Source organism: Diadema antillarum, unplaced genomic scaffold (genome assembly GCF_040938485.1).
Source record: "Diadema antillarum isolate AM-2024a unplaced genomic scaffold, OU_Dant_1.0 seq00001199_RagTag, whole genome shotgun sequence".
In the NCBI taxonomy this organism is placed as follows: Eukaryota; Metazoa; Echinodermata; class Echinoidea; order Diadematoida; family Diadematidae; genus Diadema; species Diadema antillarum.
In genome coordinates, this window is record NW_027271993.1 from 406,849 (window position 1) to 433,494 (window position 26,646).

General features: G+C 40.9%; 1 protein-coding gene across 1 annotated transcript in view; it reads right to left on the reverse strand.

Annotated features, from left to right (window-relative positions):
* Positions 1-26,646, reverse strand: part of LOC139744627 (hydrocephalus-inducing protein homolog) — an 88,966-nt gene that overhangs the window by 936 nt on the left and 61,384 nt on the right. Inside the window, exons 61-88 of the mRNA XM_071655057.1 lie at positions 26,073-26,162; positions 24,363-24,374; positions 21,176-21,371; positions 20,201-20,485; positions 19,577-19,729; positions 18,785-19,018; positions 18,176-18,278; positions 17,458-17,721; positions 16,559-16,836; positions 15,900-16,193; positions 14,958-15,118; positions 14,084-14,356; positions 13,083-13,293; positions 12,312-12,464; positions 11,588-11,753; positions 10,862-11,009; positions 10,038-10,245; positions 9,291-9,515; positions 8,357-8,526; positions 7,544-7,709; positions 6,521-6,826; positions 5,480-5,649; positions 4,321-4,456; positions 3,549-3,842; positions 2,756-2,919; positions 2,072-2,222; positions 1,199-1,429; positions 160-384 (exon numbers count right to left, since the gene is read on the reverse strand). Coding sequence (XP_071511158.1) covers positions 160-384; positions 1,199-1,429; positions 2,072-2,222; positions 2,756-2,919; positions 3,549-3,842; positions 4,321-4,456; positions 5,480-5,649; positions 6,521-6,826; positions 7,544-7,709; positions 8,357-8,526; positions 9,291-9,515; positions 10,038-10,245; positions 10,862-11,009; positions 11,588-11,753; positions 12,312-12,464; positions 13,083-13,293; positions 14,084-14,356; positions 14,958-15,118; positions 15,900-16,193; positions 16,559-16,836; positions 17,458-17,721; positions 18,176-18,278; positions 18,785-19,018; positions 19,577-19,729; positions 20,201-20,485; positions 21,176-21,371; positions 24,363-24,374; positions 26,073-26,162 — 5,467 coding nt within the window. The remainder of the gene's footprint in view (positions 1-159; positions 385-1,198; positions 1,430-2,071; positions 2,223-2,755; positions 2,920-3,548; positions 3,843-4,320; positions 4,457-5,479; positions 5,650-6,520; positions 6,827-7,543; positions 7,710-8,356; positions 8,527-9,290; positions 9,516-10,037; positions 10,246-10,861; positions 11,010-11,587; positions 11,754-12,311; positions 12,465-13,082; positions 13,294-14,083; positions 14,357-14,957; positions 15,119-15,899; positions 16,194-16,558; positions 16,837-17,457; positions 17,722-18,175; positions 18,279-18,784; positions 19,019-19,576; positions 19,730-20,200; positions 20,486-21,175; positions 21,372-24,362; positions 24,375-26,072; positions 26,163-26,646) is intronic.

Genomic DNA, 26,646 nt, shown 5'->3' on the forward strand with positions numbered 1-26,646 from the left:
TCAATATAACGACAGAAAACTGGCAGTCCCAAGGACTTCGTTATAACGGGAGTCCACTGAAGATTATGAAAGTTACATCCCCTATGAGCCCATTTTGAATCACTGTATTCCAGTAAAGAATATGAACAGAAAGAAACTACTAACTACGCTGTGACTCACCTTGCAAGAGTATTCCGTCTTCACCTTGGCAAAGTTGATGAACTTGGTGGACTGGGTGTGGTTGCCTCCCAGCGATGCCCGGAAGAAGATGGCCTTCTCTGGCCCCGCCCCAGTGGCCGTCAGGTGGAGGTCGTAGGCGTACTGACCGAGCTCATTGCTAGCGAGGGTCAGTTTACCTGTTGTCTCTCCAGTCTTCAGGGGCAGGTACTCAAAGCTCAGTGAACCCTGGCACAAAAGAATGAATAGGTATCCATAATGTTTACCACCTCCCTCTGTAACATTTGCATGAAGTACTCCATTTGCCACACCTGCATAGCACTTCTACCCAGCAACTCTTATGGCAGAATATCGTCCTTTGGGTGACAAGACCTGATACCTAAAAAATCAACATATTTTTCAGGAGAGTGTAAACTCTCTTTCATTTTTGTAAAATTACCTCAGTGTTGATGTCAAATGATGTAGAAATATTGTTTGGGGTTACATTTATTGATGGTTGTAATGCTTTAAGACTCAACTCAGTGTTTTTGATACTTTAATTTGAGTTGAGAACTTTCTTACTTACATACCAGTTGAGATACTAGGACTTGTCACCCAAGGGGCAATTATGTACATGCAACTGAGGCAGTCTTGCTGCTTTGCTTGGGTTGTATGTTTATGCTGTAGTAAAAAAGATGCACGAGGAAAATATTTGTAGTTTTTGTTTTTTTTCTTCAAAAAAATAAAACCCTGAAGTTAATTTGCATAGATGGAAGAGGATGAAGTAGGATATGGAGGATGAAGGAGGGGATGAGGAGGAGAAAGATGATGTGGAAGAAGGAGAAGAATGTAACTGAAGAGGAAGGGAAAGGATAAAGAGGATGAGGGGGAAGAGAAGGAGGAGGAGGAAGAGGAGGAGGAGGAGAAGGAGGAAAAGGAGGAGAAGGGGGAGAAGGAGGGGGAGGAGGAGGGGAAGGAGAAGGAGAAGAAGGAGGAGAAGGAGGAAAAGGAGGAGGAGGAGGAGAAGGAGGAGGTAAGAGGTAACGATGAGGAGTAGGCATACCTCTGACTGGGGCGGCACAATGAGCTGAGGAGGAACCATGATATCATTGAGGGGGCAGTTGGTGGCGAAGGTGACGGGTAAGCTAAGGGGGTTCTCCAGGGTGATGGTGTGTAAGGTGCTCAGCCGTACCGGGGTGCTCATCTTCACAGTGTCAATGATGCCTGCCGGAGTGCTCTTGAAGGTGATGTAGTAGAACTGGAACTCGTTGGTCTGCTCATTGCGGAATATGATCTGGAGGAAGGAACAAGGTTTTATCCAAATGGTTTTGTTGTCGTTTGCTGTGCATCGTTCTATTCACGCAGTTACATTATTATTTGGCGTGCATCATTTCATCCAAATGGTTATGTTATCATTTGGTGTGCACCTAGACTTTCCTATGCATTAAATTGGCTTCAAGAGTTTCTGAGTAGAGGTATTTTGTTACAACAGCAAGCATTCAGTCTAATAACAGATTACATTTGCCTTTGACACGCAAACCATGGCACTACAACAACACAGCTTTTAGCCTTGAAAAGAAAATGCAATTTTTTTTTTGTCTGAACACTCAACGTTATAGCAGGCAGTCTTCTGTAACAGTTCTGTCAGAAACACATGAGATGTTTTGACAATTTTCCTCCAGAACCCTATAATGGCACATCAGTCTGGAGAACCCCATATTTTCTCACTGTTACCACAAATATCAAGTTGGATACTTAACATGTCACTTTACTTCCTAAATGGGAACACTATTCTCATTTGAAGGCTGCTAGATGAAAAATGCACTCCATGTATTGACCAACTTAATCAAAGAGCGGGAAATAGCTAGTAAATGAGTGTTACACAGTAAAAATCTTCAGGGGAGGGGGAAACAAAATACAGGGAATTCAGGTCCACCTTGGCTGCATAGGAAGCTTCCTTGTGGCAGAAGAAATTGAGCTTGTAGTCCCGCTTGCTCAGTCCAGGAACATCGATGTAGTCCAGGCCCTTCAGTGTAGTGGCTGGGTCCAGCTTGTCTGGCTTGATCATCTCAATGACGACCTTAAATCTGCAGGGACAAAAAGACGTCAAATTTGTCACGGTCTATCCCAGAACCCTGTCCATTTTTGAGTGATATGCCAATCTACAACTGTCTCAATATTCATGCATCTTTATAGTTGTAAATGTTAAATGGTTAAATAAATTTGGTCTACTGCGCATTTGACAAACAACTGACAAGTCCATGGTTGAACTGAAGCAGTGCTGTTTGTTTATTTCTGTTTTCCTCTTTAAATCACAATTTTTAATTTGTTTCTTCAAGATCTGCTACACCTATCTGACATGTATGCTTGCCAAGGGGCGGCTTCCATTTCCCCTCTTTAAAGGTACAACTTAAGAATCAAGTTATCTTGCGTCAATTCAATTTGGGACAATAGTACTCTGTAATTGACAATATATCAACTGTTGCAATTATGGCTGCAAACTAACAAACCCATATCATACCAAGGTGAAGAAATACAACATTTGAGATCTGTAACATGTCTAGTAATTCTGGGCTAGGTACTTGTATATCTTTATTTTCATCTGACAGTGTTCCATTACCTTTGAGGTCGTTTCAGCCAATTCGACACGGACAGGAGCTCAGGGTAGTGTGTCTTGCTGGGAATGTCTCTGGTGATGTTCCCTGCTGCCTTGGGGGCCTCCGCCACGCCTATCATGTTGTACATGAGTCCAGAGCCATCCGGGAGGGCAAAGAATACACTTCCCTGTAACACAGACACACACAGACACACATGCACACAAGCACAGAGAAAGAGAAAAAAGACAATGAGAGCAAGTTGAACAATCATGTCTTTACATTTCAATCAGATAGATCATGCAATCAACAGTAGATATGAAAAGAGTGTAAGCAGCAACAAATCACAATCCTATGAATATCACCAGTAATCAGGAACAGAGAGAGACAGAGAAAGATAGACAGACAGACCGCATGAGACAAAGATTCATTACAGGTAACTCCAAACTACTTGGAAGTTTGATTCGTATTACAACGATAGCAAATTCAGGTACACTTTTTGTGTCAGCGTTATAAACTTGTTAAATTCATACAGACTGTTACCAATTAGAATGTGACAGATATTTGCAGCTAATCACTATTTTATGATATTCAAGAAATAATATTCCTGTTATCACATCAGAATTTGCTATGCATTTTGGATGTGACTGCTATACAAAATATAATTTGTGTAGCTATTTCATTAGATGGAATTGTGTACCATATGTTCAAAATATATGTCCAACAACTAAAATTGCTACTGAATTTCAGGAAGGGAATTTATTCCCTGGACTTGATATTTGAAATGTATTTCAGTTGCGAGTTGTACGATGGACTTACATTGTGCTTCTTGCCCTCTGCCGTCATGACGAGGGGCCTGTAGATGAGCTCATAGGCTTTGCTGTGCTGGGGCTCCACCGTGATGGCGTCGGCTCCCGTCCAGTGCTCGCCCTCGATCACCGGCCGCAGCTCCCAGCGCTGGTTGGTGCGGTTGTGCAGCGTCAGGCTGCGCGTGTCCTTCACCCGCACGTGGGTGTTGAAGTGCAGGATCTCCTTCTGCGGCTGGCAGCCGACGCACATCCCCGTCAGGACCAGGCGTAGAGGGCGCCCTCCCTCGATGCTGCACAAGAGTTTCTATCATGGCATTTATCAACGGGTTGAGAGAAGGGGTAAACAGAATCTTCTGTTAAAAATGGTTCACTCTGAGCAATGTGTTCAATATGTGTAAAGTGGACATCCACTAGTATTCTATTTCCCTCAAGCTTTAAGCAAAGATGACAAAACTATAAGACAAACATTCCTCTTTATATTTGTAAAGCCTACATTTTTTAATATCAATTCTCACTAGAAAAATGCATTTGAAATCATACACAGTACCCAGTAGAAACAGGCGATGACTCTCTGAGAGCAATAAGTAGTAGCATGTGATCTAGTAAATCCTGGTATTGCATGAAAATGGGTGGCAATAGAATATACTCTATGTCATGCACATAATGTGGAAAATATGAGAGTCTTGTTTCAGAACAAAGTAACGACTCCTTGAACAAAGGCTACTGCACAACCACAATTCTGAAGATTGAGGGTGGCTGCATAGACCTCACGGGATACTTACATCATATCTGATGTCCTGGCAGACTTCCTTGGGGTGGAAGGTGACCTCAAAGGTCACGGTCATGCCCTGGGAGATGTAGCCCTCCGTTGGACTGATGGAGAAGTCTGGCCCAAAGTTTGGCGTGTTCCACTTGAAGCTGCATGACGAGGTATTAAAATAGGATGTAAAGGCATGAGGACCGGAGAGAGTTAAGGGTAAGATTTTGGCCAATCAGAGTATGATTTTGACTATTTCTTATCATAAAACTAGTAGAACACCCTAAACAGTGTGAACGCATTACTCTTCTGTGAGGTTTAAAAGAACACTGACAAGTTATACAATGGCATGATAGCAAGGCTCAAGAGTAAAAGAATGGTTTTGTAAGACATATGCCAATTTCACTAATTTTTTATTTGTCAATTCAAAAGAGAGCATGCATAAGCAGAAAGATGTTTAAGACATTGGATCATATCATAACTATAGCAGTAACCTTTCCACATAAGACAGAACAGCAAACATTTTTAATTCATCTACATAAACTGAATCCATGGAATGGCAATCAACATGTGTATGTAAATGATAACATTATTTGTCTCAGAACAGGGGATCAGGGGTTGAGTGATAATTTTTTAATGATTGTTAAATGTTTCTTAGGGGCAACATGTGTGGGTTCACATGCCTACGGGCAATAGTAAATGTATTTACTTTTGTGTGCCCTGACCCTCATCAGTGTAGTCGCCATTCATTTCATTTTCACATTGTGTAACGTGTATAGTAGGTACAGTGTATCCTTTGTAATGTCCATCTGGTTTTTGTTTCATGTTTGTGATTTTAATGACATATTCTTTACCTGGTCGAATAAATAATAATAATAATAATAATAATAATAATAATAATAATAACAGAATATGTTCAAACTGCTTCTAGACCAAGTCACTTTTCTTCAAAAGCTCTAAAATTCGAGCTTACACCTTAGCCTTAGCATACCTGCCTTCCAGTTTGTATCAGAATTTCAAATCTTCAGATTCTGTTACAAAAAAATCTCAGAATTATTCAAAGTTGAGCACAGCCCTGAAGTGAGAATACTATAAAGAATGTGGTAAGCTTTAGTGAGTGGTAGTGTGAAGGACTCAGTTTTGACACTGAGAACTGGACAAGAAGAAATGGTCTGACTACTCACGCTGCTCCGACGTCGCCAGTGTTGTGCATGAGCAGCTTGCGGGTGGTGCTGCTCTTCAGAACCACAGCTCCAAAAGGGATGGACTCCTGGTCGAGGTGGATCTCAATGCCCTGGCAGGAACCGGTCACCACCAGGAGGGGCTGGGAGAGGCCAGCACACTCCAGCATCACCTGGGATGGGAGAAAGGGTGGGGGGGGGGGACAAAGAGAGATACTGAGTGATGCAGCCCAGGTTTTGTGGATGTCAGGGTCTTGTTTTTTACATGGTAGTGGCATGTTTTTCTCTCTTTTTTTTTGGGGGGGGGGTACCTTCATGTTCACTGGTTCTATAAGGATTGGTTTTAGTAAAGTGTAGCCAAGTATTTGTATCATAGAGACCAATGAACATGTCTTACATATATCTTACTGTATAAGTGGTTTCTTTCGCGTACAGAAACTTTCGCGGTTTCCATCGGTACGGACTTTTTCGCGTGTGTTTAAATTCGCGGTCGGTAATGATTGCGTTGTACAAGCGACGAGTTCAAAACATTTTCGCGTGATGTTAAATTCGCGGTTCAACCTCAAAGCGCGAAAAGCGCAAAAATAAAACCACCGCGAAAGAAACCACTTTTACAGTATGTGGCTTTAAACAACCCTGTGTAATGTATATCTTCTGCATACAATGTACATTTATGTCTTCTCTTTACTCATAACATCTTGGCATACTTTTCTCTTTTTTTACAACAAGTCATCCTGAGATGTTAGTTTGTGTATTACCATTTCGAACAGGAGACTGTTAAAGAAACAGCATGACTTCCTTATTTTGGAAAGTTTTATATTTCTAAATGCAGAATATTGTTTTTGGCCAACCTTATCTATTGGAAAGGCACTGCATGAATTGACGTGATAGCGTAGGTGTCTAGATCTAATATTATATACAAAGAAGACATAGTGAAAAGATCTGATGGACTAAAAGAAGCATTGAGAGAATAAAGGAGCATGCTTGACTGAAATGAAAACAGAGTTATATATTTTTGTGATGAAACCTTGAGTGCTTCCTCACCTCCTCCGTGAACTGTGGGATACGACACTTGGGGCTAAAGACCAGCTCCAGCTGGGAGGCCCCACCCTTAGCCTTGAGGCTGATCTCCTGGGTGGGGCTTAGCTTGAGGACGTGGGGAACCTGTTGGAGGATGGTGTTGAGGGGCGTGATGGCCACATTGAAGGAGAGCGGGGCGGGGCTGTTGTTGATGATGGGCACCGTCCGCTTCACTGACTGGTTGATGCGCAGCGCGCCGAAGTTGACGATGCGATCCTTGGGGTTTGCAACCTCCACCCGCATCTCGGTCCCTAGGCCGAGGATCTCAACCTGATCGGGGTGGATCAGAGTGAAAAGTACAAAACTATCAGCTGACTGAATGCAGACAAGACTGGCTAATTTAAACAAGAAAATCCATGCTATATTTACAGAGACTCTGACCCCAAGCATCTCTTAAGCTGCAGATTTTCCTGTCTTGACCCCTAGCAAACTACACACTCTCCGAGCACGCGAACATGAGCACAATTTTATGCATGCCATTAGCAATCGCCCCGTCACTGTACAGGCATGCTAACCTGGAAACATTGAACTGCACATCACTTGAATATGAGACCATTCTGAAGCAAATAATTTTCACACAACAATAGATATTAATGTACTCTTAAATGAATCCCACAAGGATTGGAACAATCATCCCCCAGCATTCCCACTAATCAGTTACTAGCCATCCCCTCTAAGGGCCCTGGGAGCTCTAGGGTTACAGATGCTGAAAGGAGAGTTAGAGTCTCTGTATTTAATCGAAAGTCCTCTACGGACACAAGCATGATATTTGTATGAATTCATTAACTTCAGTATAACTACCAAACATTCCATAACTGTCTTACAATTACAATAAGTTTCAATCAACTACAGGATGTATGCAAAGGTATTCTACATTCAAGAACTTGCATCAGAGTCTACGTAAGCCAAGTAGGAGTCTCTGATCTTTTAACGATGGAAAGAAACTAACAGTTTGTACATGTGAACAGTGATATTCAGAATATGTACCTGTGTGCGAGACAGGCCATTGAGCTCAAACTGGACGATCTCGTGGTACTGCATTGCCTCCCTGGGGTAGAAGGTAAAGGTGATTGTACGGCTCTCTCCTGGGGTCAGCACGGTGGCATCAAACTGGAGATGGAGATGGGATGTGCTCTGGTACAGGCAGTCCACACTGGGTGAGAAAAAATCAATGCACGACACACACATCCACTTGGATTATTTATATGAACATTAATTCTATCTATTTCCCACATGTAAGCCACCAACCCTCATGCAAAGTCTGACAGTTGTGAGTACAGTCAATGTAAATTGTATGTCATTTCTTTTAAACTATTGTATGGGCAGAAGTGATTTGAAGATGGCAAAGCAGTATAATGCATACTAACCTTTCTGAACTTGATGTCTGATCTTTGGAGAAATGTCCTTTAAATATATAAATAAGTCGTTCCATAGATAACTGTTGAGAGTGATAAGCTAATATCAACATCACTATACAGACGCCATCAAGATCACATTGAATGAGTCCATGAAATAGGCTGGTCTGGCCTGGTGGGCAGTGATAGGCTTTGCAACTATATTTGTCTACATTTATAGAATACTTCAGGAATTAGCACATCGGTGACACGTCCATATTTCTCCTGTGTTCTTGAGGACACATACGTAAAGTTTCTCAGAGCTCTTTCGTTGATCAGCATTAAGGAACCTGCCAGCTGCACTAGGAGAGTTTAATATCTAACACTGACTTCCAACTAGCGAATTAACAACAAAACAAAGCAAACCCTAAAATAAAAGGATGATGAAAGTGAAAGTGCAGCTGACCTGATGTCCTTGCTGTCTCTGTTGGTGATGGTGAGAGTAGTGGAGTGGGTGGGCATCCCAGCCCGGTGGATGAAGCAGGGACCAAAGTTGTACTCTGTGAAGGAGAAGTGGAGGCCAGGGGCAACTCCCCGTCCAAATATCCTCATCTCATACGTCGGGCCATTGGCAATCTGTTGGTGCAGAGGTGATAGAATTGGTGATAGAAATAGCTAATTAGGAACAACTAATGTGATATGACTGTCATAGAATATACAGAATCACACTGGTATTGGTGGTCTAGGGCAATAAAGATAATATGGAGAAGGTCATACTTTTCCTTATTAGAGAAATTATGGATACAGCTATGAGATACCATGTCACTGAAAAAAGTCAAAAATTCCAAAACAGAACATTAACTCCATGACTTTATGGCTCATGATCATTCAAACTATCACTCCGTCTATCAATCTGTCTGTTTGTGCCTGTCTATCTGTCCAGCAATAACAATCTAACTGTCCGTCTATCATCTTTTCACTATCTATCCTTCTCTATATCCATCCATTTATCTATGTGACTATCTTTGTATAAATTTCAAAGTTTGGATGGACATTTATCTATCTGTCTGTCTGTGTTTGTCTGTGTGTCCATACATCTTTGTGTCTGTATGTCTGTCTATCCATAACATTCTATCTATCTACATAGATAGATAGATAGATACTTTAGATAGATAGATAGATAGATAGATAGATATCTTTCTATTTACCTATCTATCTATCTATCTATCTATCTATCTATCTATCTATCTATCTATCTATCTATCTATCTATATATCATCCATTTACTATACATCTGTCTTTCTACCTTTCTATCTTCATATACATTTTCAAACTTTGGAGGGCAGAGATACACAAATCAAGCTGAGTTTGACTGAATGTAATTTGGATGTACGACTTACCCTGCAGATGAGCTCACAACCCCGTAGCTCAGTCTTGAATGTGGGCTTAAAGGCAAGCACACTCCTCTTGCGGTCATTGCAAGGCACACCTCCGGACTCTGGGGAGATGGTCAGCAGCCTCTGGCCGTTCCTGCTGTCATCCTTCAGCGTCCACTCGAAGTCAAAGTTGAACTTGCCCGTGTTGACGATGTAGAGGGAACGAACTGCCTTCTCGTTCACCTCGATCTGCAAGCAGTGCAATGAAAAGCAGTCGGGTCATGACCTATGACACTTTCAAACTGTGAGAGTGTCTTTGTCACGGTTGTGGATCGTTACTGATAGCATAAACAGAAATAACCAGGAAGAAGGAAGCACACTGCATGGTATAATATATTTTTTAAGAAATGACATCACAGAAACAGAAACATAAAAAGAGAAAGAAACAGAGTGACAAAATGACTTAGGCAGTCGGAATATAATATGAATTCAAACATTGTAATGCTGATCATCACATAGCCTGGACTCCATCCCACATTTCATGGACATGGATGAGTGGTTGGCAGAGGACTCACATTGCAACTGTGCTTTGTGTGGAAAAGCAAAGTTAAGTTGCCTTTGAATTTAAGTTTTTAAACTTGTAACAGCATTTAGCTGCGTTCACATTCATTTTATCAGACGGGAGATGCACACAAATGTATTAATGCAGAATGAATATCAGAAATGCTCTCAATAAAGGGGAAAGCTTCCTAAAAGTCCATGCACACTCACATCCCCAAAGTTGATGTCATTCTTGCCCTTGCTGCTCAGGTCCACCTTCTTCCCGGCCGAGTTCTCGCACTGTACGATGGCGTTCATCGAGTAGCCCTCCGCCTTCACGTTCAGGCAGATTGGCAACGTCTTCTTCCGCACCCGGATCTGGACGTTGAAGTTGACGACCTTCTCCAGCCGCGGGGTGAAGGAGACATTGAGTGGGATCCTGGAAACACCATAAGGGAAGACAGAAAAGGGTCACATCAACAGAATGTTTTCTATAAAGGGAGGGGAAGTCTCTTAGGGACTTTTTCCCTCAAAGAGTTCAGCTTGGGCAGTTACTCAGATGTGAACTAAAACATGGTGGCATTAAAATCACACAAGGACCCTTGTGTTGACTGCTGACATGTCACTGAGTTCGATATGACACATAAAATTTTGTGACTTTAATCACTCACATGGTTACGTTTTGTGATGGTCCATGAATTTGTTTTGTTTGTTTAGTATCAATTTGTTTTAAGGAAGTGCATTGACTCACTCACATGATCGGTTTTAAAAAAGAGAGTAAGTAACAACCAAAACCATTCTCAGTTTCATAGCCTATGAACCATATGTCAATATTTTCTATCTTTTGCTTTGCTATTGAGAGTGAGAAAAAGATAGATTCTGGATAGAGAGCTGAGAGAGAGAGAGAGAAAGAGTGACAGACAGACAGACAGACACACACACACACACCAACAAACACAAAAGCATGATTCACTTATTTGGATAAAAATAAGACTCTCAAGAGTTCATATTCTTGACCATTCTGAAAAGGAAAGCCATGACTGAATGACCCTTACCTGTCATTGGGCAGGATAGCTCCCTTCATGGGAGAGACGTCCAGCTTGCTGCTGAATGCCTCTGAGTGGCAAGATGCATCGTCAATCTCAAAGTCAAATGGTAGGTTCTCGTTGTTGATCAAGAACACCTGCTCATACGCCTCATTGCCTGTCAAATAAAAGGGTCATTGCTTTATAAGGAATCATTCTGTTGGGTATTTGCTAATGGATGCAGCAGACATGCAATAAGATATCGCATGTGCAAGCACTAAATGGTCTAAATTCACTATCTAAGACATTAGCTTACCTAGTGACACACTCAATTGTGTATCACATCCGATGAGGAAAAAAATAGCACATTACAGTAAGTTGAAAGTTCAAGTTGGTATTAGTACACAAAGCATGTAACAAATATTTTGTTGAGTGTGTCACAGATTTAGGCCCATTCAGGTGCAGTCATTAGTATGCTTTCATTACTTCATATTCTAGTAAAGCTGGTCCTACCCTCACAGTGAAATTGTGATTTCTGTGAGTTCAAATGCACTGAATTTCCTCTTAAACTATGCTTGTTTTGATGGATTAATTTAGTTCAGAATACTGAATGAGCCAGGTATTTCACAACAGTCAGTAGCCCGGTGGTATAAATATCAATTTCTGTCTTGGGCTAACTTGAGACTGCTGGGAAGATTTCTTTTCTTACTGCTATGCCACCTTTATTTGACCCATTTTTGGTTTGTAAGTCCTTACCAAGAAGCATGGACTTGAAGTTGATGTGCGACCTGTCAGTGGACACGGCTGGTTCGTGGGCGTCGCCGACCAGCAAGAAGGGCACTGAGATGTTCTGCTCCGGGATGGTGAAGCGCCAGAAGGACTCAACGATACCGAGCTGATTCGGCAGGAACTGAAACGTCACCTGTCACAAGAACATGGGTTGAAATAAGAGACAAGTGAAGGCATGGTCTACTTTACTGAAAAACTTCACTAATGAACAGCCTCAGTCATATGCATCTCACATCACATCTTGTTTAGGACTAGTTTCATCAATACTACAACCGAACAGTATGTGACAAATTTCTTCTCAGAAGAATATTTTGACAAATCAGCACACCATTATTTTGTTTCCTTTTATTTGATTGCACTGCTGATGTAATCTTTTTCTGTTTTTTAATGGAATTTATTTCAAGTTTGCACGGTTGGCACAGACTTGATATACGCGGAAGTGTTACTCTCTCTGTGAGAGAACGCACTCCTAGTTTTTACTGATTTCTCCTAAGGATCAGGCAGATATCTTTGATTAACTATACATATCCTTAGATCTTTGCCTCTGTTGGATCCCATCAACATGACCATCTACATGTATAAGATTGCACTGTCAAAGCAGCAAGGTTGGATTCTTAACTTGATGGAGAGGTAGAGAGAATGCAATAGTTGGGTTTCTCCTGCTACGGAAAAAGTGCAGGCCTAGACCTACCAAAGTCTTCTTGCCGGAGGACACCTGGCCCTGCTTGGTGACGCAGGAGAAAACTGTGGGCCTCTTGGGATCCTCCTCATCCTCACAGGTCCAGAGGAAGGTGTAGGGTGTGGCCGTGGGGTTCACGATGTAGAACTCCCTGGTATTCCGCACCTGTGAAAGGGGAAGAGTGTTGGTTCTGTGAATCACATGTATCAGTTTTTACAGAGACTGTTCAAGTGTCCTATCACAGGATTGACCCATGAATGATATATGGAAAAACACAAAAAATAATGCATCTTACAGGATTGTAAAAGATATCAACACGTACAAATGAGCAAACGTACAGCAGCAGGGAATGCCAGTTTAAAAGTGAAGAATGCATCCTCTCCACTTCAAGTAGATTTCTCTGTGATTCAGCTTTTCTGGACAAAAATTCACAACCAGCTCTTTAAAGAGAAAAACAGAAACTGTGACTAAAATTTTAGATGTTTTTGACTACTGGCCACACATTGCAGTGAAAAGCCGATGAGCCACAGAGCGGAAGCAAAGTTTGTGGATATTCAGTACCTTTATATAACACTCTCACAATCTAAAAGAAACTTTCCTGCACTTCACCCTTGGTCTGTGAGAAAAATTTTCCTCAGCAATCATTCAAGTCTGCCTCACAGCTAATGATAGAATGATAATGATCTTAAAGACATGGCAGAATCCTGAAAGATGCTGACGGCTTCTGTCATCCTCCAACAAAAACCAAAATAAAACATAAAAGAGATGACAGACCATCCATACCTGAACACCAATGGAGATGAACTCGATGACCCTGGTGTTTGGATCCAGGGTGGATCCCGGAGGAGCACCGCCCGGTCCGGGGAGCTCAGGGTTACGCCTTGCTCCAGTGATGTAGTCCGAATCCTCCAGGTCAAAATGGCAGTACGGCATGACACTCTTACCCCTGATGGCTAGCACTGGCCCCTGCTTTCCCTCCTCCAGGTTTGGAATCCTAACGGTGAAATATGATTATAGAGAACTTGATCACAGACACTCTCATCAAGCAATGTAACTGCTCTGCTGCCAATTTTCTTACATTTTCTCTCTCTCTTTGTCTTCCACAAATACATTGAAGAATTGTATACGGCAACGTGTTAAGTTATTCCTAGTGTTGCGGAAAATCCTTCTTAACCCGTTGAGAACGGGCTGATTTTGCTGCAACACACATTTCCAATAGACACCTGGCCGAGTATACTCGGGACGAGTCTTCAATATGGGTTAAGGTTTAATGAAGGCTTGCATGAAACAGAGATCTGAGCATGATTTCAATTCAGTTTTTGTATTAAGCAAATCCTGTAATTTGACCTGGCTAAGAAAGCGGCTGATTGGATATTCCAATCTTTCAATGACTTTTTGCTTCCTGAGACATTAAATAAGCAGAAGTAACATATGACATCACATACAACAGAGAGTCATGATGCAATACTGTGAAAATATTTCCTTTCCTACAAGTAGGACTGAAGTGTGCAACCTACTAAACAACCTCATGTAATCAAAATATGAGGTGATGTTGACATCACATCTGTATTAAATCTTTCCAGGTCAAAGATGTGAGTATTTACGTCAAAAATCAAATATCGAATGAATCGTGCATGGAAAATATTCACAGCAATACCCCATAGAGCTCAACATTTGTAAGAAAACACTTCTTATTTGTTGTACAAATTAAATCTTAAATTGTGATAAAAGGTCAAGGATTATCACATGGCGCCGAGGACAAAACCCCTCTAGTGGACACTGACCTGCAGATGAGTCTTCCCTCGTACTCCTTGATGTCCAGCGGGGCAAACTTGACCTGGAAATTCTGCTTCTTGCCGGTGGCGATGGTGCCAACGTCCGGCTCAATGGTGAAGGGGTAGACGTCGGCTGCGTCCGTTGCCGTGCTGCAGCGGGACGGGAGGCGGAGCTGCTCTCCATCGGCAAAGCTGACCGTCTTGTGCTGGGCAGTCTCCTCTTCCATCACCACCTGCCAGCTGAATGGTAGCTCCACCCCACCCTTGTTGGTCATTTGGAATCTGGTCGGGGAAAGGAGGGAAGTACCATAAAGTAATCGTGAATTATGTATTCAGCTTGACATGCACAGAATGCAAAAATATAAAGATGATTACTTTGTGGGGACATTGAACATTGAGGCAGAAAAGAGTTGATATGAGAAGTCAAAACAGTTATATATAAATGCCTGAGATTGACCAGCCTAAAGTGAAGGTATCTGCTTATTGCGCCTTTGGGATTGATGTATCATTATTTCTAAGGTAACAGCAAAAGTGTTTCATGACACATACATATATGCAGACAAAACTCTGCAGGCTTCTCTCCCATGTGCAGCCAGTATAGATAGCTCTTGAGATCCCAGTGCAGTAAGTATATCAGCAATATGGAGTTCAGTGAATATAGTGGATTAATACACTCATACAAAGGCACACATGTATCAGATCAATGCACTCCAGTATAAGACCAATGCACTCATGTATAAGACCAATGTACTTTTGTATAAGATCAACACACTTGCGTATAAGACCACTGAAGTTATGTATAAGATCACTGCACTCTTGTATAAGACCAATACACTCACATATGAACAACCCAATGCATTTTTGTTGGGACCGATGCACTTACGTAAAGATCCTGGTTTGGAACATGAGCGTGTCCTTGAAGTGGACCGAGTCGATCTTGCACTTGAACTTGCAGTGGTCAGCATTGGCACTGACCCTTAGCTCCATCTCCCTGCTGGAGTCATCCTTGATGGTGTGGGTCGGTTCGGCCTCTGTCTCAATCACCTGAGAGAGGATGGTAGGGTGGAGAGACACAATCAGGAAAAAAGTTGCATTCATCAGTCACAGCAATTGATCTCCTCATACCTCAGGTGTGTGAGGTACAGGTGTTCTTTACTACCCCTAATCGTTGTAGTTTTCCACAGTGGAAACTTGGTAAAGCACACTTAACTAAACCAGGTGGGTGCTACACAGACAAGAGATTGCTGTTGAACTTTCTATTTTTCTTAAAGTTACTTTTGTAATTTCAACTCTCCTGCTGGGTCAGATAAAACATGTTCTTGTCTGCTGAACCTTTCACTCCTTTGCCACATGTAAGACTACTTTCCTTTCCCTAATGTTTGATCATATACATTACCTTTCTTCTCTTTGTTTTACTAATTATAATTTTTAAAAAAACCCTAGTTTTCAATATAGTCAGTTAATTTTGCAAGGCAATATTTGCTCTTTCTCTCTCCTTTTCTGCTCCCCTTCAATACACATAGATATGACAGACTTCCAAAGATACGAGTTCTTTATGTAGAGTACACTACTGTAAAAGCGGAAATTTTCGCGGTGTTGAAATTTTCGCGCATTTCGCGCAACCAGAAGCCAGCGCAAAAATAAAAGCACACGAATGATTGTGCATGCCATATGTTCCAGTAGCTGGTGTCTTGATTCCGCAGAATTAAAAACACGCGAAACTCTTCTTACCGGGCCAAACACGAAAAATTAGTCACGCGAAAGTATCGACTTTTACAGTATGGCACAGAGCTCTTTTCAAGACCATTCCAACATCACCACCCACCTTCTTCTTGGCAGGGCGTGGCACCTCCTGAGTCGCATCCATCTTCTTTCTCATCTCCTCCTCGTTCCTCTCCTTCTCCGCTGCCTCCGCAGCGGCAGCAGCCTGGGCGGCCGCGTTGCTCCCGCCTCCTTTCTTGTGGTCCTTGTCCCTCCTGCTCTCGCGCTCCTCCCGCTTGATCTCCTGCGTGGAACGGGGTCGTCCGGGCGCTTGCTCCCCGGTGGTCGCCGGGCGGGCGGAGGCGAGGGGGATGTCCACCCACTTGACAGTCCGCATCCGATCATCCCAGTCCATCACCTGTGATATCCAAGTGAGAATTTGGTTTATTTAGTTCTCATATTGAATGTAACTGTATACCACACTTATCACTAAAGAGTACTGTTGAAGTTTTGTCCCAAGCAATGTGTTAAGATTACAGTTCTTTAAATCTACATGATTACAAGCAACTGCCAGATAATGATCAAGATCTGTTTATCTAGTAGCACCTCAGACATCCTGAAAAACTACTGTATTGTCCTACATGTCACCAGAAATTAAGGAGACACAAAGGCCTATAGATAGTCACACCACATCTATAGATGCTGAACAGGTATGCCATGTTGGACATGTTTAAAGGGTAGTACAGTTTTCACTCAAGCATGAGAGAGATTTGAATCAATCACCTGATCCACAGGTTTATCAAAGACGATCTTGTTCATCTTGCAGGCCACCGCCAAGTTGTCAAGCGCGACAGGCGCAGTCGTCTTGAACGTGACCACCACGTCCTTGGCGCATCCGGCGTGGAGATGACCGACGGCTGGGGAGAACTTGAGCTGCTGGTGGTTCTCAGGCCACTGGAAGCGGATCGTATCCGAGGAGCTGTGGTTGGTCACGGTGAAGGTCAGCTGGCGGGAATCGTTGATGTGACAGTCACCAAAGTGGATGTGGTTCGATGGAGCAGCTGTGAGTTCAGAGTATTTGTTGCAAACATATATTGTCAATGTCAATCTCCAGGATACACGGGTATTGAAACATACACATATGTCACAATATGCATATTTCTCTTCTCATCTAAGCATAAAATTCATCACCTTAATAATATTAGCATCAATTTTTCATTTCAAAGCATTTTATGGGATATCTATGACTGAAGTGAATATTGAAGAACACAGAAAAAAATGTTTTAAAACTGATGAAACATATAAATTTCTTGATAATTTGCAACAACAAAATCGGCAAAATGCACCTTTGTTAATATCCGAGTATAAAACTTTAAGTGTAACAAAAAAGAAAGTGGAGTCAAAAGGGGCATAAGCTTTCGATCCTAGCAGAATATGCGTCAGAGGCAAAAGAACAACATAGAAGGTAATGCAGACACATATAAATAAAACAAAAATCCTGACACAATTTTTTGTGTCCAGATTCATACTTTTACATTAGATGGTTGTGGATGTAGATGGTAATGCCAGTGTGTTTATTATGGGGTTAATTCAATCTAAAAAAAAAAAAACCTCAAAAACAAAAACAAAACATTTTTCGTGGTGGTGGGGGGGGGGGGGGGGGGGAGCGATGGCCAACTCACCAGCAATCTGTTCATCCTCCATGGATCCCTTCAGACTCTCTTCTGTCACAAGGCTGTGGATGTTGTCCAGCGTCACATCGTCATGGTAACCCTCCCCAACCAGCTGGATGAGCTGGTTCTCGTACTGGTTGTCCGTCACCGTGATGCGGACCTGGGCGCCGCTGCGGCCGGCGACGGAGGCGGTGTAGACCACGTGGAACTCGGCGCTCTCTCCCGGCTGGATGATGAGAGATGCAGTGTGAGGGTGCTTCTTGGCATCCTCACCTGGGCAGATGGAGGGAAAATGATGGAAACGTGAAAAGTTTTGAAATAAGGCTTTTGCATATTTTTCTAGTTTCACAGAAACATTTCACAGAAACCTTTCACAGAAACTGAGACAACATGACTATAAACCATGGTGAAACCAAAGGCAGCTCTTTGGCAAATGAGGCTCTATCACTGACAAAAGGCATGAGGCAATAGTTTTAATGCCATGCGCGAAAAAAAAACCTCCAGCGTGAGTATACTTATGTCATCTTTTGAGCAGGATAAGCCAAACACCATCTATTCAGCTCTGCCCAGGTACCTCATGCTGTTACTCATAGTAAGTCATTCTTAAAGCAGTTTATTTACATGACTGATGTGCATGAACATAACAATTAACACAGGTTCTGCAAGATTAAACCAGCATGAATGTCCATCAGGCTTTGATTGTGAATAAGCTGTGAAGAATCCTTACCATCTGACAAAAGGGAATCACTGTAGGACGGGTAGATCAGCTTTGTCTTGGCAGAGCTCTGAAGCTTGAAGCAGGCTGTCGTATCCTCAAGATCAATATCAACCTGAACCAAGACAGAGAGTTAAAACATTACAATCAGCAATGAGAACACTCACATTTGTAACTTCCATTCATTTTCCCAGAAACATTGATAAACTTCATAAAAACAGTCACATTTTTAGCTCGCACAAGGATACAGCTTTGCAAAATTTATTGCTTCCAACTTTTACTGAAATTATGAATATATATATATATATATATATATATATATATATATATATATATACACATACATGTATATACTGTCAAATCTGCTTTGATTGCATGAAAGCTGTACCCATAACATCCAAGATAAGTTTTTATCAAGGATTCAGTCAAATACAATGCAAATTTTGCCTGCAAACTGTCCAGAATGCCAATTAATGAAACATCACATGAAAACAACATGTCAAAATAACACAAAAGTCCATCTGATAATGTATTGTGCATCACTCACTACCACTCAGGAAAAAAGAGCAACCCATGTAGCCTGATTTCATGACAAAAACCCCGAGATATTGATGCGCTTACCTTGCTGGGTAGGGTGCCCTCATTGGACAGACAGAGGGGCAGTGTCTGGGACCGGTTCATGAGGAGACGAGTGAAGAGGAGCAGGGGCATGCCCTTCTTATTCCGCAGAGACGGCTTGGTGACGGAGACGCGGGGCAAGTTGCCCTCACCCTGGACCTCGAAGCACAGATTCCTCAGCTTGGCCTGGGGACCGGTCAGACCCTCTACGGCCACTTCAAACTGACCGGTGTATGTCTGATCAGGGGACAAGAAACAATCCATCAGGCTTTAATAAGGATTACAGCGTGACCAAGCACCCAAAGGCAAACTGAAATTGTGGATTACTACCAGTCTAAATTTGTTTGTCATGTTTTCACTACTTGCTATCCAATAAATTTTTTTACTGCAAGCCCGTCCAGCATGCTTTTAATATGATGTAAATGTGAATTTTACAGATGATAGAAAAGCTTTTATACAAGTGATGAAAATCTGTTTAAATTTCTCTTAGTAGCATATCATAATCACATAGCACAAAGCAGTGCTGCTGATCATTAACCTAGTATCAATTTAAGAAGTTTGATTTATGATAAAGTGTTAAATGCACTGAGACATTGCTCTCAATGAAGAAATAAAGTTCAAGTTGCATGTATCCATAACCTGTCAACGGTCTAGTTATAGCCACTAACAAATCAGATACACAAACCGCACAGAATGTAAATGTATGGCTTCATAAATGTCCTGTTGAGGCAAAATGTTTTGTTGATGAGATTGTGCAAGATTGAGCTGATGAGAGTGACTGGGAGTGAGGCTAACCTGCATGGAGGGTGGGGAGAAGGTGACAGTAGCATACACGCTGCCATGGGCTGGAATGGATGCCCTGACCGGGTCAACGTCAAAGATGTCCTGAAGTTTGGATGAAGGCTTGCTGGTCTGGAGCTTGCAGGAGAACGTCACGTCACAAGTTACCTGCATAGCGAACATCAATGTTCCATGAAATACATATATCTCTTAAAATTTCTTTTTTATCTTCTGGAGACATCAGTCTGCAATTATATCAGCAACTGATACATTTCATAAATTGTTAGAATCTCTGCACTTTCACCATTATCAGAATTATCAATGATGATTGTCATCATTATTATTGCTTTTATTGCTTCATGTTTTCATCATTATCATAATCATTACATCAAATTCAAAATCATTATAATCACTGTTATTATTATCATATCATCATCATCATCATCATCACCATCTTCACTGTCATCACTGTCATCATCGTCATCATCATCACATCATCATCACCATCATCATCATTATCATTATTTTCCTAATTATGCTCGTCAAAGATTAAGCCTGTGCTGCAAAGACTTGGGATGTATGATTTTAGGTGGAAGCTACGGTCCCCCTTAGGGAAGGAGGATGCAGTTACAAGCGTACCTTATGAGCATTGGATATCTTGAAGCGTGAGCGTGCCTTGCGCCCGACCAGCACGTGGCCGAAGATGAACTTGTTCTCGTCCTCGCCGAAGACCCCGCCCCCATCCAGCTCCAGCTGGTGGGTGTTGAGGAAGACACTGAGGTTCTTGACGATGCGGTGCTCCTCAAACATGGAGCCCAGGTCGGTGAGGTTGATGCCCGGAATGCAGGCCTCGGCCATCAGCTTGTAGGGGATGCCTTGCGGGTGGTCAGCTGGGTCACGGTCCGATATCTCAATTGCTAGATCCTGTAAAGGGGGGGGGGGGGCACAGGAACACACCATTTATATAATAAAAAGTTTAGACTTCTCTGTCATCGGCTGAAATGAAAAGAGTAGTGGAGAGTTCCTGAACATACAATTCATTGTTAATATGCTATTTTCATATAAGGGAACGTTTTTAGTACCTGGTACAAGGTAGAACAGCGGAAAAAGAAACGACATTATACAACTGTAATTATAAAAGGATTTCTTCAAGTACTGCTGAGCACATAGTGAGCTTAATACAGATGGTGATTGAAACTGCCAATGACAGAAAGAAGATTATAAACCATAACAATTACCTATCCAGGATAATTTAGATCAGAAACCAGCCACTAGATTCCATTACACCCAAGGGGTGATGTCCTTATCAAAACTGTGAGTACAACCAATATTATTTGAATGTCAAGATAACAATGCACATAAAACTTAGTTGAATATCAGCTCTGAAAGGGCAAAATCATTGTATTAAGATGATCATCCCTTTTACACCACAGGCCTAAGTTAACTGTGAAATAATTCTGAATAGGTTATTGGTTCAGTTTTACAGTTCAGAGAGCATCCTACTTTATCTATGAAAGATAGCAATAGGTACAATTTACCATTTCTATTCATAGACATGAATAAGATGAAATTACTAAAAGAAATTAAGTTCTACAGAGGTGACTGGCATTCTACCTCATGACCTGACCCAACCCCTTCCGGAAGACAGTCGATGCTGACGGTTGCCTGGTTACCAGGAGACACCAGACCGTAGGCTGGATACACTGTAAACATCCCTAGCTGGAGGCGGGTCTGACTCCCTCCTCCGCCCCCTCCTCCTCCTCCTCCACCACCTCCTCCTCCTCCGCCTCCGGCTCCGCCGACTTCTTGTCTGGAGAACAAACCAGGTGCAACAGTGTGAGGTTATATAGGAGGGTCCATGTGATAGTTAAAAAAAATACCAGTGTATGAAAAGAATGTAACTTTAACTTCATCATTTTGTTTTCAGCTTGATTTGATCCAGACACATTTACAGTGACAAACAGACACAGATGATGTAGATATTTTTCCAGTGATAAACAAAGTTGTTTGAGCGGGAAAATGTAGGCAATTTCACTTGAATAAAATCTGTTGAATAGTGTGATTCCCTGTCATACATAGGTAAACACTAAGTAAACAATAGAATTATTTCTTGATTACCATTTATCAACTAAAACAACTTCATGCACATACATATCCAGTACAGTGACTATTATACAGGAGAACTGCTGAAAAGTCTATGTTTGAACTCATACAAAGGATAAATAAGAAGATGTCGTAGATACGGTGTGATCAAGAACTTGCCAATACACCACTCCAACTGGAGTGCTGACTAATGGTAGGAAGGGAATGGGTGTATATATCTTGCAAGAAAGGACAAAGAAGTAAATAAACACAAAATGCTGCACGAACTGAACCCATTGAACCAGGTGAAGTGATGGACTGTATCCAGGACAAGTGTTTCCAAGGGAAACTTTGACTCAGTTTGAAAAGAGTGTGTGTGTGTGTGCCTGGAAAGCCTCACAATGTGCACACTTCAAAATAATTGCAAGGTATGAAGAAAGAGGCTTTTTCTCATCAACATCCAAGCGATGTCGTCAACGTGGTCGATAGAATGTGTGATCAGTTGACTACAAATGTATATTATTTATATATCTGCACAAATACACTTTTATTTTCTTGCAGGTGATGTGAAATGTCAATATATATCTCTTACTTTACCCTTCTCTGAATAATATTCTCTTCTAACTGATCTGATGTCTGTATATAAAACTACAGATAGACATTATGAATTTATGTCCTCATTCAATTAATTGGAACGAACATACTGGTGTCGTCTGCAATAGATTGTCAAAAAATGTAGGGATATTTTGTAAATTGTGATTTCTGTCAAGAAAGGTGTTGCTTCTTCTTTATAATACTCTCGTATTACCTCATCTAAACTAACTGTGCAATAGCTTGGGCAAACTCAGGTGTGACCAATGCCAGGAGATTGTTTTTATTGTAGAAAAAGCTAGTCCGTATTATTCATCACTGTGATTTTCTTGCCCACACATCGCCTATATTTTTTAATCTGAAGATTTTAAAATCCAATGATATTATTTTATTTTCAAAGTACAATTTTTATGTACTTATGTTTTCGGAAGATGCTTCCAAAATGTTTGATTAACTATTTTCAAATGAGTGATAACAGAAGATATGATATGAGAATCAAAGACAAATTTACACTGCCTTATGCCAGAACCATGCCATCAGATAATTCTATATTTTTTAATGGACCAAAAATTTGGAATGCAATTCGGGTGGAAATAAGACAGAGTTCATCGCTGAATGTGTTTAAAAGACAATTAAGATTGCATGTTTTAAATCAGTATGCCGAAATTGTGTGATAAACTGTTCTCTTGTGAAATATGTCAGTGTGTGTGTGTGTGTGTGTGTGTGTACTGTGTGTGTGCGCGTAGGTATGTGTGTATTAATTCGTAAAGAAATGTATTCAATCAATATTTTGATATTTTATGAATGAAATAGTATGGGGACAGGACTTTTATATAAGGCATAGCTTTTCTGTCTGTCTCCGAACACTTTCAAATGTATTGCATATTCGTAATGTTATACTGATGTTTATTGTGATCATTCTTTTCTTTGTTATAGTATGGTGTTGTCAATTTTCTGTATTTTTCCTGTTTTTACTGAAAGTGTTGAATAAATCAAAATCGAAATTCAAATAATTTTCTGAGGGCATGGATATTGCTAAGGTGAACCAAAATGCTCATTTCAATGTCCACAGAAACTTCCAATAAAAAAGTTGTCCCAATTTTCTCATTCTAGGTATAAGAGCCTGGTTGTAAAAAACATGCCTATAAGCCATGCAATCATACTACTATCACAATTATTTATTGAACAGTTCTCAAAAGACCTTAGCATTGTAGGACACTTAAAACAACAACAAAAAAGATTACTTTATTTAGACACTTTGGCTGTGCAAACAAAATCGTCTCACCTACACATTAAAACGACAACAACCTCAATTATCTCTAAACCTGATCATAATGTTGATAAATTGTAGTGTACGTGTAAATGAAGTACCAGCGTGATTTTTGTTTTGTTTACTAAAAGTTTGGAAAAGTTTCCACATGTGGATGTAAATTCTGTGCTAAGAGCAGTGCCTGTGACTAACAATCATCTGATAGGGTAAGTGAGAGCAGGGAAAATAAGTGTATTTTGAAACCACAAGCACTTATATGGTGAAGGTATAGGGCATGCAACGCTCAAATACATTGTACAGGAAATACGGCTATGAAGACATGAAGGAAGGTATACATAATACTTCAAAACAATCTTGCAGAATCACAACACATAGAAAAAAGTCCTGCAAGGGTCCGAGCAGGTTTGAAATGGTCTACAATGAGAACAAACTGATGCAATATATTCCAACTCATATAAGACAGATGGCAAAAGTGCATGTTCCTCATTATTTACTGAGTGATACCACAATGACTGAGGAGAGATGATTTCAGCTTTGTATATCGAGTAGATAAAGCTTTGAAAAGCATGATCAAGGCCACGTTTCATAAAACTTGCTATCACTAAGTTACGATAGTTGTTATAAGCTACTGAAATCCTTGGGTCTGATTGGCTGAGAGCAAATTTGTCATATAAATGGGCAAGTTGTTACTGATAACAAGTTTTATGAAATGGGACCCAGATGGAACACTAGCTGTGTGACAGAGAATTGGTTGAGAGTGACAAGAAAGCCTGGAAAACTGACTGCAGTTGGAAAGACTCATGCCATATGTGGTGGGGCAGAGAGAGAAACAGAAAAAGGTGTAAAAGTTTCCATTACCTGGTAGACAATCTTATGAGAGGAAATATCAAGAGAACAAACACAGCGTGGTCAGATGTAGCTTCTGATTTTCATTTTCATTGACAATGCCAGCATATATGAGTGGACATGATTTACGTTTATAGTATGTGGTGCACTGCTGCAGTTAAAATGCTTTTCCTTATCAAAATGACTGCCATGAATATGTTCTGCTCACTTGAAATGTTTGCCATATGATAACCATCCTACTTAGCTTCAGATAAGTGTAGAAAAGTGGGGAAACTGACAAAAATAATAGCTCTGGTTTTTATTGAAGCATGGAATCAATGTGAACTAAGACATTGAAAAAAAAAAAACATTAAAGGACTCGAAGAAAAAAAAAAATGCTGTAAAAAAGAAAGAAATACTTATTGATGATCTTTGGTGTGCATGATACTCTTTGATACAAAAGCAGAAATGCTATTTGTGCATATCAACACACATAGATATCGAAATCTAATCTAGAATTCTAACCAAAATGTGAGCCGAATCCTTTCAAGATACTATAACATTAACAAAGCTATGGCACAGCTAGGAAAGTTTTAAGGAAGTCGGGGATTACAATTCAAATGTCGCTACAGGGCAAATCATTTTCCCCTTCCAATTCCCTCTGAGTGGTACATCAGGAGGAAAGTAAAAAAAATCTGTCGGTCATAAAGTAACATGCTATTTCATTTTCATGTGCCCTTGAGAAGGTGTCAAATGTTGGACAGTGATTTACATAAAAACAAATTTTGTCTGTACTCAACCTTTCGAAATGAACCTGGTGGTCTTTTTGTCATCTGAATATGAACAAATATTGAAACATAAGTAACCTTCCCTTTTGACTTTTGACAGCTAGTCGACTGAGTGACTTTCATTGTCCATGGTAAACTATGACCTACGTTGTACTACGGCAGGATACTGACTATGGCCTTTAGCACAATTTTGAAGAAAATGAGGCAATTTGGAGAGATATGATAAAGTTTAAACCATCTCCCATTCCAACTCTGCCACTCTGGGGCAGTATGGGATAAAAAAAAAAGAAAAAAAAAACACATGTAAATAAGCAAGCAAACATGGACAAACATAAAACCTGGGATGTGACATGGGAAGTGTGGCATGTTGCTGCTAATTTCAAGACAAAACTCTGACCGGAGACACCGATAAAAGCTTTGAAACCAGGCCATAAAAGTGCAGCTGTATACCAAGGGCAATAAAACCCACACTCACAAATAACACACAGGTACCATTACCAGCACAGAACTTCAAATCCACTACACCCACTGCCGATTTCTGTCATTTTTAACTCTTCCGATCTTTGTTGATGGCACTTTCTAAAACCTTTCTCTTCTGAAGTTTGATGATCACACAGACGTGACATTTTCTAACAACCACTGGTCAGCTGTGCAATTCGCACATACACTCATACCAAAAGGAGTTTTATAGAGTTTTATAAGTTCTCAGGATAAGTTTTTGGCAATCACTGTATCAACAAATGACATCAAGCTCAATGGTTATTTATACATTACTGTGATCCCTCATTCAGGGACAATGTTGTTCTTCAAATAATTTTCAGTAAATCAACACCATGCTAAAATTATCAATAAGAAAAACTTATTTTAGTGAATGCTGCCTGCTGTTCTGGTTGTTGTGTTTTTCTTGTGCCCATGATGACGCGGTCACTCAAGTGTTGAGAATCTCGAGACTCACCTGATGGACTCTGCCCTCTTTGGTTTGGCCACTGACCGGCCGGAGCTGGAGCCATCCCTGGATTTGCTGCGTTTGTTGGTGCCTGGTGGCCTGTAGAATGACCAGAGTGACCATAACCATGTTGACCCTTGTAATCTCACAAAAATCATTCTGAAAGATACCTTTCCTTGTAACTATCATGACTATTTTTGTATGACATTGTCATCTTAATTTCAAGGAAAAGTGTCAGCAATAATATGAAAATTAATTACTTGCACACTACAAATGAGGCATGCATGACTGGTAACTCTGACACACTCTCCTGATAATTAAAAAGAAACCCTTACTTTCAGTATCATTCTCTTATCACATGTACTAAAGTAACATAGCTATTGATTTCACAAACAAACATAATATGTTTACATCAAATTCATGTTCAATTTCTAATCTCTGGTGATATATAATGGGTTCCTTATTGAAGAACCCACCTGTAAGACAATATGGTGCTGTGACTTACATAAAATTTGACTGATTCCACTAGCATGGTATGGAAATATGTGGGTGATAAAGTTTACTGCATGCTGTCGTCATGATA